General features: G+C 35.1%; 1 protein-coding gene and 1 long non-coding RNA gene across 4 annotated transcripts in view; one reads left to right on the forward strand and one right to left on the reverse strand.

Moving 5' to 3' along the window:
• Positions 1 to 12,189, reverse strand: part of LOC147841852 (uncharacterized) — a 202,938-nt gene that overhangs the window by 56,660 nt on the left and 134,089 nt on the right. The gene's annotated exons all lie outside the window — the stretch shown is intronic.
• LOC110440127 (uncharacterized) lies at positions 593 to 11,973 on the forward strand. 3 transcript variants are annotated; one of them, XR_015502890.1, is made up of 14 exons: positions 593 to 747; positions 1,025 to 1,321; positions 1,402 to 1,704; positions 5,685 to 5,984; positions 6,060 to 6,110; positions 6,239 to 6,289; positions 6,365 to 6,403; positions 7,965 to 8,045; positions 8,300 to 8,405; positions 9,561 to 9,612; positions 9,709 to 9,781; positions 10,027 to 10,098; positions 11,018 to 11,064; positions 11,146 to 11,973. XR_015502890.1 is itself a non-coding variant. In XM_087274249.1 (14 exons), the coding sequence occupies exons 1-14, from the start codon at positions 696 to 698 to the stop codon at positions 11,236 to 11,238; spliced, it is 1,599 nt and encodes a 532-aa protein (XP_087130375.1). In that variant the 5' UTR covers positions 607 to 695; the 3' UTR covers positions 11,239 to 11,973. The 3 variants fall into 3 exon arrangements, 2 of the variants coding, with proteins under 2 accessions (XP_087130376.1, XP_087130375.1); XM_087274249.1 differs by having other exon boundaries at positions 607 to 747; positions 6,048 to 6,110; positions 7,965 to 8,015; XM_087274250.1 differs by lacking the exons at positions 7,965 to 8,045; positions 8,300 to 8,405; positions 9,561 to 9,612; ... (2 more) ...; positions 11,018 to 11,064; positions 11,146 to 11,973 and having other exon boundaries at positions 6,365 to 6,646.

Genomic DNA, 12,189 nt, shown 5'->3' on the forward strand with positions numbered 1-12,189 from the left:
TGGTAAATAAAGTTATTGAGATGAAATGTTAGTGATTGGATGGGTATTAGCCCGACTGGGTATAGGTAGCTTTACATGGACATAGGAAACTTAAGACCATGCAGTTTAAAGTGTTTTAAGAACTACAACATAATATTTCAGTGAGTTTAAGACTTTTAAGGCCTAAAATACCCTGAATATTTTTTTTATTTTATTTTTTTTTGGTGGGAAATCCTATATTGTGCTTCTGAGGCTTAAAAACTTTTTGAATTCATCTTCAGAATCACTAGTTTTTACACCATTTACACACAATGTAAAAAGCAATTTAACAGATTTTTTTTTAAATAAACAATTTCATAAAATTAGAGCACTTATTGCCTTATTGTTTATTTGTGTATTACAAGTTTGTGTTATTTTCTCTGTCAAACATTTGCTAATTTAATGAGTAACTGTGTCCGCCTTTATTATTTGACTGTATGTTTTATTGCTTATCGTCTAGTCTCTCTCATTGTAAGTCTATAGTTTGTTACATTTATGAAACTGATTACAGATGGGAATTGCTCTAGATTAAAATAAAGCTGTGCATGTGGCCTCATGACGAATGTTCATCATCATAGATGGACTGCACGAAGCATCAAATGGTTTCCTGTGGTCTAATTTGTTACTTCCTAATTCACCCATGAGCTGAGTTTCATGTCTGTTTCCCACTCGCTGCAATGGAGATTTTCATCTTCATCGTTTTTCTTATTATGGAGGTACAGTGTTACAGTTAGTGATCTATGATGTTTAATATTCAATACGTATGTCTACTTCTGTAGCGAAAAAAGTCTGATTGTTAATAATCTCTGTGATCAATACTGTAAAAGTTTAAGCAAAACACATGAAAACTGAACCCATTAATTGTGTCAACATTTGGTTAACTATAGAGATAATAAGAGTTTAAATGTTAAACCCAAACTCAAGCAGCAGTTTGATAATGATAGATGTAAATGTGGTCAGTCAGTGAGGAGATATTGATTGATTGATCTGTTTTGTGTTGTTCCAGATGCTCCTACTGTTCATGTTTCTCCAGATGTCATTAGTGAGATCAGCTCAGTGAAGATCAGCTGTGAGACACCAGCAGATGTTACAGTGACTCAGTGTTATTTCACTATAATCAGAGAAGATAAGATTGTAAAAGTCAGTCCATCATGTGAGCTGGAGTTCAGTGGTGCTGAATTGCTCATATGGGCAGGTGGAAAATCACCTCAATCAGTCGACATTATCTGTTACTACACAACATATGAGAGAGGAATTAATAACCCATCATCTCCTTCTCTTGCTGCCACAGTGACTGTTCTAGGTGAGACATTTCACTGCTGTTCTTGTGTCTGACAAATTATTATTTGTTTCTTATTAACTTGTTTATTTCACTTTAAACAGACACACTTCAGAAACCCTTCATCAGTGTTAGTGAAGATGATTATCTGCCCACAATATCATGTGAAATACCACTATCAGTCAGAGCTAAATTCAGATGTAGTTTCTACACTGAAGACGAAGCTCGTCTGTACAGAAGTGTCTCTCAGAGGAGTCAAAATAAAGAGAATCATATTTGTATATTTTATCCAAACTACAGTAATCTCTTCACACAGTCAGTGAACAGCAGACAGATAAGCTGTGATTATACAACAGCCACCAAGACTGACTTCACATCCCCACGGAGTGACACAGTCACCATCAGAGGTGAGAATGTTTTTGTTGAAACATACTGTATGATCAGCTTTAAAGATTACAGAAACCTGTAATCCTGTAGCCAGTGTAACTTACTAGTAAATCAGTATTTCAGAATGTCATGGCAGGTGGCTAATTAATAAATGAGAGTCACTAAACTAAACTAATAAAGAAAATATTGAAAAAAAGCTATGTAGTTGTAGAAATCTATCAGACACTTAAAGTTTGCTTGAAACATAAGTTAAGATTGTGCCTTTTTACACTATTGTGACGTTTTGTACATATGGAAACCATGGGAAATAGGAAAAAATGTAGCGCTGTTCATGATTTAATCTTTTGGAAATCGAATGAATTATTGAAAGATGGACATTAACAAAATGAAGGAAGATTGGTCAAGGCAGAGATAAAGCACATGCTGTAAAGACGTATGTTAGTATGGGTCCATAAGAAGAAAAGTGAAAAAAAGTTGTTTTGAGGGGAAGAGAAGGTTATGGTAATTGATAAAAGTTTACGAGGGAATTTTTTTTTTTTTTACAAATGAATGAAGAGCAAAGATACATCATTAAAAAAACAATACTATATTAATATAAAAATAAGTAGAGTAAATTAAAATGTCATGGCAACTTTACTGTGTAAATTCTCTAAAGAACAAATTGTAAGACCTTTTCAGACAAATCATAGTGTGATCGGATATGTTTAGACAAGATTGAAGGATCTTTTGAGCTGATCATCTGATAAAAGTTGTAAAAAATAGCACTTGTTTTGTAAAGTGTCAATGTAATAACCAGAAATGACAAAAAATCTTTTGGTAATTATTCTCACTGTCTATCATTGTTTTCTTGTAAAAAAAAACTCACTTCATCCAGGAAGAAAGGAAATAAATATACAAACAAACAAAACCATTCATTCATTTTCTTTTCGGCTTAGTCCTTTATTAATCAGGGGTCGCCACAGCGAATGATCTCCCATACACACTTACTCACATACACACATACACTACGGACAATTTAGTTTACCCAATTCACCTATAGTGCATGTCTTTGGACTTGTGGGGAAAACAGGAGCTCTTGCAGTAAACCCACGCCAACACGAGGAGAACATGCAAACTCCACACAGAAATGCCAATTGACCCAGCCGAGGCTCGAACCAGCGACATTCTTGCTGTGAGGCTAACCACTGTGCCAATTTGACACCCAACAAAACCATTAAAATAATATATTATATTATAAGTATTATTGCAGTTATGCAATTTATTAAGAATAAAATAACTAAATAATAAATTACATTTACAATACAATTATTTTTGATTCTCAGCGTGTGAAGAGTCACAGTTTCAGTTTGTTCCAAAACTGGAAATGTGTCAATGTGTGCACTTATTTAAAGAGAAAATTGTTTTGCATTGTTACTGCATGCACACTACATGATTGTGCATGTAAAACTGCATGTGACAGACTTTGAGTGCAAGAAAGCGAGTGAATAAACTGTTTCTGTTTTAGTTTGTCTTATGAGAGTATAGGTCGTTTCTGTGGGCTGCTAGTATGCTATAATTGCATGGCGTGAACAGCAAAACAGAAGTGTAAAAACACCAGGATGTATTTGGGTTATTCTCACGAAACCATTAAAACAACATGGCACTTAAAATGTTAAATATTAAGCTTAGTAATTTGGTTATACAAAAAATATTATAATAAAAACAACACTGTTCTCTATGAAGCACAATGCGTAACTTCAACATTATTTATTTTTAGTCATTTTACGGTGTTTTTTACTTAAATTCTCATTACCAAAACGTCTCCATGTATGTTTGAATGTGTGTTATGTTGTAATTTAAACAAATTAGCACAAAAATTTCAGCATAAAAACAAATTAATTGCTGGGGGTTGTGATGGTCGGTCACGTCTGTCCGCAACGCCACTGAGCAGATATAAACATTCAGTCCTCAAGTCTGTGCCAACACAAATTTGTTAAGTTAGCTTAATAGTTGTGGATTTAAGTGGATTGAACATACAACAATTAAGTTGTTCCAACAAAATTAAATTGTGTCATTTCAACTTAAACAAGTTGTTTGAACAAGCAGAAAAAGTAATTTTGTGAGTGCACATTTGTCTGCTGCTGTGCCCAATTCTGACTCTACAGTAACACTGATGATACTGTATGCTTTAGGTTAGAATTGGAAATAATTGCACTGTCACCAATTCTTTTCATAATTTATATGGACAGAATTTTAAAGCGCAGCCTTGGGCTGGACGGGGTCTGGTTCGGGGATTTTATCTCTGTTATTCGCAGATGATGTTGGCTTCAACGAACATGGACCTTCAGCATGCACTGGGGTGGTTTGCTGCCGAGTGTGAATCAGCACCTCCAAGTCCGAGGCCATGGTGCTCCACTGGAAAAAGGTGTTTTGCCATTTCCAGGTTGGAGGAAAGTCCTTACCCCAGGTGGAGGAGTTCAAGTATCTTGGGGTTTTGTTCACGAGTGAGGGAAGGATGGAATGTAAGATTGACAGGCGGATTGGTGCGGCGGCAGCAGTAATGCATTCGATGTACCGTTTGGTTGTGGTAAAAAAAGAGCTGAACCGAAAGGCAAAGTTTTTGATTTACCGGTCAGTCTACGTTCCTACTTTCACCTGTGGTCATGAGCTTTGGGTCATGACTGAAAGGACAAGATCTCGGATACAAGTGGCTGAAATGAGTTTCCTTCACAGGGTTGCAGGGTGCACCCTTAATGATAGGGTGAGGAGCGCTGACACCCAAGAGGAGGTCAGAGTAAAGCAGTTGCTCTTCCACATCAAGCAGGTCATGCAACTAAGGTGATTTAAAGGCTCAGTAACTACACAAGCATTCAGAGAGCTGAGGAATCTGCCTTTGATTCACACGGCCAAAAACAAAACCACAATCTCCCATAGTCTAGTGGAGCATATGTGTGCATAATGCAACTCTGCTGTGAGTAATCTAAGTTCGAATCCCGACTTGTTTCTTACAGTACAAGTATTCAAAAATTATGACATTGTCTTTTATGAATGTAGATTTTTTGTTTAATGAACAAAACAACACAAATTCAGATGTCAGTCTTATGTTAAAACAAAACAGACAAGAACGGAGCAACAAAATAAGACATTTTAAATTATTACAATTGCTTCATCCTGGATTTAAACCCTTTGCATCCTCATGTCAGTCAAGAACACTAACCACTCCACTAAATCACTTGATGTCTCGTTGAAACAATGTGGAGTATAATTCCTTAATTCGCATAGCAGTTTCATTGTGGAAGTCGTTTAAAAGCAGTACTTTAAAATGACCACTATAAAGAGGAATTTGATGATGATGATGATGAAAAGCCTTTATTTGTATCACACACATTTTACATTCAGTGAAATTAAACCAATTTGTGATCTAATGCCACAGTCTGAGTACCAACAACCCTGCTTACCACTGTTTCAATTCAGCCGGCCAGCTTGGTGGGGTTTTGAGCTGCACTGATCGCTTTTACCAATCATTGATACCTAAACCTTCCTAAACCCATCAGCAGAAACCCTGTTATCAAAGTTCCGAATAAATATCTTCAATATCCTCCAGGGACAGAGCGATCAGAGAATCGATCAGAATGATCTTCAGCTGTGTGTTTGTGCATATATCAGTCCAGATTGTTCACAGCTGTAATGGGTGTTGATTGGCGCTAAGCTTTATGGTAGTTGTAGTCCATGTTAATGACAGGTAGCATACAGATAGACAGAGTGCTCTCTAATGAGTTTAGTGGGCACTCTAGCTGATAATCATAACACCAACTACTGGGTTACATTTTTTAAATAAATGCATAGCCCAAGTTTAACTCAGCGGTTGGGTTTGTCCACATTGTACACAAATATAGACAAACTCAACACCCGAGATAAAGTATGTTCAAATCCAACATTTTTAAATGCAGACAAAGAATTGGTAAGACAACAGCAAACTCACTGTACACATTATTATTATTTTATATTCTCCCTTCATCAGGTCTTTCTCAGGCCAGGCTGTCAGCATCTGCTTTAGTTCTTCAGGAAACAGACACAGTTGAGCTGAGCTGTAATAATACTGAAGAGCTGAAGATGGAGATGTGTGTCTTCAACAAATATGAAAGAGAAAGTGACTCAAAAGTGAGCTCTTCATGTCAGCTCTCACTCACTGCATCTCAGATCAGTGCTTGGTCTGGAGATCAGAGTTCATCAGTGAACATAACCTGCTTCTACACTGTGAGGAAAGGACACAATCAAACACCATCTCCTCAGTCTGATCCAGTGACAGTAACAGTCCAGAGTAAGTTAAAAGGGCTTGTACAGTATCTTTGACTTGTAAATTGACTTCTAATAATTCTGGTAGTTGTCTCTGCAGCTTCAACACCAACCACCACAGCATATACTACTACAACAGCCATGAAAACATGTGAGTAACTGAGTTTGTAAATGAAGAAGACATTTACTCCATTGGAAAATGCCTTCTATAAAGATCAGTATTACTTGTTAAACATTTAGTATACTGTACATCACTGCAAATTTCACAATTTCTTTCAGCAACGTTAACTGTAACACCAACTCCTGCAACCACAACAAACACAGAATCTGGTAAATTACTGATTACAGCCTTTCTGATTATTCTCAATTGATTTTGAGAAATTACTGTGATTTATCTTTTTTTAGACTTCCAATCACAGACAGATTCCATGATACAAACCCTGGGTAAGTTCATCACTCTAGTTAAATGGCAAAAGCAATACAGGTTCATTGGGAAACATGCCCAGGGCTATATTTTTCAGAACCGAGAAATATTTGTTTGCGGCTACATAATGCCTGCATTTTTTTAAATATAAAACGAACGATATGGGGTGGTACCGCTGACTACATATCTCCGAAGGGTTTTTCCGGTGTGACGGTTTTGCTTGGTAGCTCACCATAAATGGCACCAGATGTTTTTTTGAGTCTAGCAAAAGACAGTTCCAGAAACCAGTTAATACGAAACTCCAGAACAGCAGTGCGAGTTCTTGGTATAGTACACAGCCGTAATGGCTTTTCTGTTCTAGTCTGTTTTTGAAAACACTAATGCTTGGGTTTAGAGAAAGGGGTGTGTGGGTCAGTCGATATCAAGCTGGCAATTTTCTCTAATGGACATGAGCGAAAAGGACATTGAGATGGTCAGAAATGTAGAAAGCAGCCTCCGTTGGATTTGTGAAAAACAAAATCAGCAAGTACACATAGTTCATGACACTTTTTTTTTTGTGGCGGGGGGGAGGGGGGGGGGGGGGGGGGGGGGGGGTTGGGGGGTTCAAAAATCTCACCCAGGGCACATACTTCCAGTAAGCCTTGGTTGGATAAATGTCATTGTGGAGAGATAACCAGTTGGATTAAAAAATAAAGCTTAATGGTGAGGGGGAATACAAAATAAATTTAATTTAAAGACAAGACACATTTGTTTATGAATTATGTATTTTCTTATCCAAATATTCTATTTTAATAATATAACTACAAGCTTTGACGAAACTACAGTACGTTATTCTGCAGTCTCTATATTCTCCCTTCAAGCAAAACATTTTTTAATTAAAAATAACGACAAAAGGCAAAGTATGGCACATACTTTTGGCATGCTACAAAGCATTTTTTTGCTAAATGTTAAAATGATGGCTGCTCAAAATATTGTATTACACTAATATAGTTACTGTTTCACTTAATATGTTTGTTTTTAATTTGTGCCCTCATTTTTTTGGGGTGGGTTGAATCCTGAATGACATAATTATATTGTACAAGTTCAGGTTTTCAGAAGTGCCATATGTGAATGTATTTTTAATATAATACACAACATTTTATCTCCAATTGTATCTCCAGTGTCATTTTAATGTTTATTATAAAGATATATAAGCTTTTCTTAAGGTAAATGTCCTTTATAATTCCAACATATGATGTTCTTGATGATGATTGCAGTTTAAACAAAAATGTCCACTTCAAAAGCTTCACAAACAGACACAAAATCATGTGAGTAAAGTTTAGAGTAATAAAATAAAAGTTTTCTTTCAAAGTAACACACACAACCCATTTCACAATTTATATTTCAGCAACATCAGCTTTCATTTTTTCTACTCAAATTCCAACAATATGTATAATGTATAATGTATTTTTAATATAATACACAACATTTTATCTCCAATTTTATCTCCAGTGACCTTTTTATTGTTTATTATAGAGATATATAAGCTTTTCTTAAGTTAAATGTCCTTTATAATTCAAACATTTGATGTTCTTATTGCAGTTTCAACAAAAACGTCCACTTCAAAAGCTTCACAAACAGACACTAAATCATGTAAGTAAAGTTTAGAGTAATAAAATAAAAGTTTTCTTTGACAGAGTACGCTGTAACACACAACCCATTTCACAATTTATATTTCAGCAACATCAGCTGTCATTTTTTCTACTCAAATTCCAACAATATGTATAATGTCTCATAAAAAAAAATAATAAAAAAAAATATATATATAATATAACTAACAAATCATACACACACATTTTATAAGGTAGAATGCCGTATCTAAAGCACCAATATTAAACACATTCCTGCATTAAAGTGTTGGTTCTGTTTGGTTACAGTTATATGGCTTATAGTGCTGGTTTGTACTGGTGTTGGTGTCATTTTATCTGGATTCCTGGGAATCATCTGTGTGTGCTGGTTTGCAAGTAAGTCATGTTTACAATGGTATACTCCAATTTTATTAGGGATGCATGACATATGAGTAGGATCAGACTGAATCTGTGGAGGTTTTGTGCTATTTCTGTGGAGAATTTTGGTAAAAATTTGCGGATTTATGCAGAATAATTTTGGGAGTTTCATAATAAAAACCTTTACATGTGAATTAAAAAACAGATCAATTTTGAACTTTTATTTAATGCTTAAAATGCAAATCCAATTAGATTCACTTTATTTGGTAAACAAAGAAAATCTCTCATATATATCTACTAAAAGACAGAAAATATTACTGTACAAACTGCATTGTACATAAATCAGATGAATATTTTCATATTTGTCAATAATATTACTGTAATTAATTTAAAAACTGAATAAAAATATATTTACACACATTTACTCACGTAAATAAAGAGAATTAATGATGGACTAAAAATCTGCAGAAAATCTGTGGAATTCTGTGCGTGCAGATTCTGTGTAGGCCTACATATGAGCTGTCATATTAGTGATTATACAATAAATGATAATATTTATTTTTAATGTTGTTATGAACCCTGTAAGTATCCGCCTTTTGGCTGAAATCCTGTATTATTCTTCTGAAAGGTTCCCTTCACATGTTTTCTTCTGGCCATAAGGGGTTTAGATTTCTGCATTCTGCATAAAGTATTTTGCTATAGAAAAGATGTCAGCACTGTAGCGTGGAAAAAAAGACAACAATGGAATAATATATTGTAAATGATTTTGCAAAAAGAAAGATCAAGATGCTTCCTGGTTGTTTCCTTACTTTCTTCAGACGAGTTTTCAAAATAAAATGAGTCCAATTTTTTTCTGCAATCAAGCTTTATTTAAATCTAGATATATGTTCAGGATGTATAAAGAGTTATCGATTATGAGTATCAGGCAAAACGTCCAAATCTGTGCATCCCTAGAATTTTTCAGGTGAATTTAATTAAAAAGTTGGCATCAATAAACAGCTGCATTAACTCTCAATTGTTTTATAGGGAAAAGAAGAAGAGAATGGTGAGTGTTTTTTAATGCATCTAATACAGTAGTCTGTGAAATCAATTGCAAGTTATTTATCAGTGAAAAAGCGTGTGTAAATGCTTCCTATTTGGTATACAGTATACATCCATAAAAAAATCAATAAAGATCCACATTTGATTCTAGCAATAAGATGAAATCCACAAAACCAGATGTGTCCAGTCAAGGAATTGATATGGTGAGTGTCCATGCATTTACAATCTTATGAATCAATTAAGACTATAATAATGCATAATAAAAGTTACATAGCTTTTACATATTCATTGTTAATTAGAGTGGTTCTGGACCACCAGAGTTATATTCTCTGATCACTTCTGCACCGGACACATCTCAGCCTGTACTTGAGGGTAAGAAAAAATATCCATCACAGGAAATGATCACAGATAATGCGATGCTCAGTGACAGACGTGACTTAAAATGAACACGCAGAGTTAAAAACGCCTCCACCAGCTTCTCAGAAACTGCCCTCATTTCATTTTCTCATTTCAGAACTATTAATATGTGAAGTTTAGTTGCAGACGTGTTTTGTCCTGCTTTTCTATTGTTTAACAATCATCATCATGCTGTTTTATCAAAACTCTTGTGCACCCAGATTCCCGTCAGCACAACACAGCAGACCCTGCAGACACTTTCATGACTGTAAACCCAATGTACCAGTGCTCAGGTGATGAAAACTTAGCTTAAAAATATTGACATTAAATATTTATTTATTTTTATTTTTTTAAATAAAAGCTGCTTTTATTACAACTAAAATAAAACAAGTAAGATTTTCTCTGAAAGAAAAAGTAGGAAATACTGGTAATCATCATTTGGAAAACATTTGAGAAAAAAAAAATCTTAGGAGGACTAATACTTTTGACTTCGGCTGTACTTGTTAATCACTCTATTTCATTGTAAACATTGTAATACACAATCCAGGTTTAGCTAATTATTTTTCAGCACCCCGGGTTGTCTTGATGGAGAACTGCGTAGTTCATTCAGTCAGTCAGTAAGGCTCTCAAAGCATGCGTTCGTGAGTGAAATGTGACCTCCGGTGGACAGTAGCAGACTTTGAAATGAGATGCAGATTCAGAGTTCCACATGAGGTGGTTATTAAATAGCAAATAATATAAATATTACGAACGTAAACATTAAGTGAGCAGGTTACTTTGTAACCCTGTGTCCTAACAACATGATACGTGATAAGATTTGCAGTGATGAGAAATTTGTCTGTTTGCAAAAGACATAACAGCCACTCATAAGCATAGAATAGTGCACTCACTGCACTCCAATCAATTGGTAATGTTTATTATCTAATTAATACACATTAAACCTCATCACGTTATTAAATGTAGATGCTGAATCACTGATATGTGTTGGCTTACACTGAGTCACAGTTCTTAAGTTTACTTTCAAACTGTTTATTTTATTTTCAAGATCTGAGGTGAACTATCTGCTGCTGCTTTCAGTAGTATGGCAATAAATGTAAATGTAAAATGCCATTAAAACTCACATTGTTGTAACTTTTAATATAAAAAAATCTTGTTCATCAAGTGTGAAACATGTTTATTAAAGTGATATTATGCTTCTGCACTGCATTTCAGATATTTCAGTCAATAAAAAAATACAGGGAAATACCAAGGAAAGTGAGGTATGAACACTGTCACACACTAAATAGTCATCCACCGTTCACAAAAAACTCACACACTTTCTGTATTTCTTTCTCCTTAAGAATGTTTACCACCTGTACGGCACCATCCCTGATAAACCAGTTCAGTCCAGCACTGGAGATCAAGAATACAGTTTGGTCCAGATGCACCGATGAGCCTCAAAACATTCATTATGTACAGAATATCAGCTGTACAGTATGTGAAGAATCTTTACTTACTAACAGATTTTAACTTTGGCCATAATGGTTAACCAGAAAACGGTTTCCTCTGCTGACAACAACCAAAAATAGCTTGTTAAATGGTATATGAAAGCTGAAATAAAAGATGTCATAATAAATGAAAAATGGTTTTACACATATGTTCATGCTAATTCATATTCTTATTTTTACATTTCATCATTACTGTATGTCTCATTGTATATATATGTATACACTGAAAGCTTTATGGACCCTTTTCACATTTCCAGGTTTCACAGTAGTGGAAGTCGTCATAGTTGGGTAAACTTATAGTGCAGTGAATGGGAGAGTACAACTGTTACAGTCACCAGTGATCTATCTACTGCGGATCATTAGAGAACTACAACTCCCAGCATGCACCTTGGACACACCGGTTCCTCATTTGCATACAGCTAGTAATTCATCATGGACTTATATATTGGACTATAAAAACAGCACACACACACAGACTTCAGTGTTGAGTCTTGTTTTACTTGTAGCATTATGAAACGTTTCTCCTTGCCTTGCCGATTTTGATCTTTTGCTTTGTTTATTGATGTTAGCCATCTGAACAGGCCTTTTGAATTACCCCGCATGATACTGCTTGCTCCTGTGTTTGACCATTGCCAGCCTGACCATTCTTTGTTTAATAAAGACACTGCCATTGGATCCTCACCTCAGTTGTCCCGAACCTTATGTTACAACAAATATGTTTTTATAATCCTATTTGCTTAAAAAATAACAGAATAACTTGGTGTTTTCATGACTTTTAGAAAAAGTAAAAATGTGTGAGACTGAGAACGGCAGCCAGACAAGAGAACAACATCAAATATACTGTCCTGCCCATAACCACTACATTTCAAATGCCTTGCAAAAGCAGCAATTCGTTTT

The sequence above is a fragment of the Danio rerio genome, chromosome 11, assembly GCF_052040795.2.
Source record: "Danio rerio strain M-AB ecotype USA chromosome 11, GRCz13ab, whole genome shotgun sequence".
NCBI classification, from domain to species: Eukaryota; Metazoa; Chordata; class Actinopteri; order Cypriniformes; family Danionidae; genus Danio; species Danio rerio.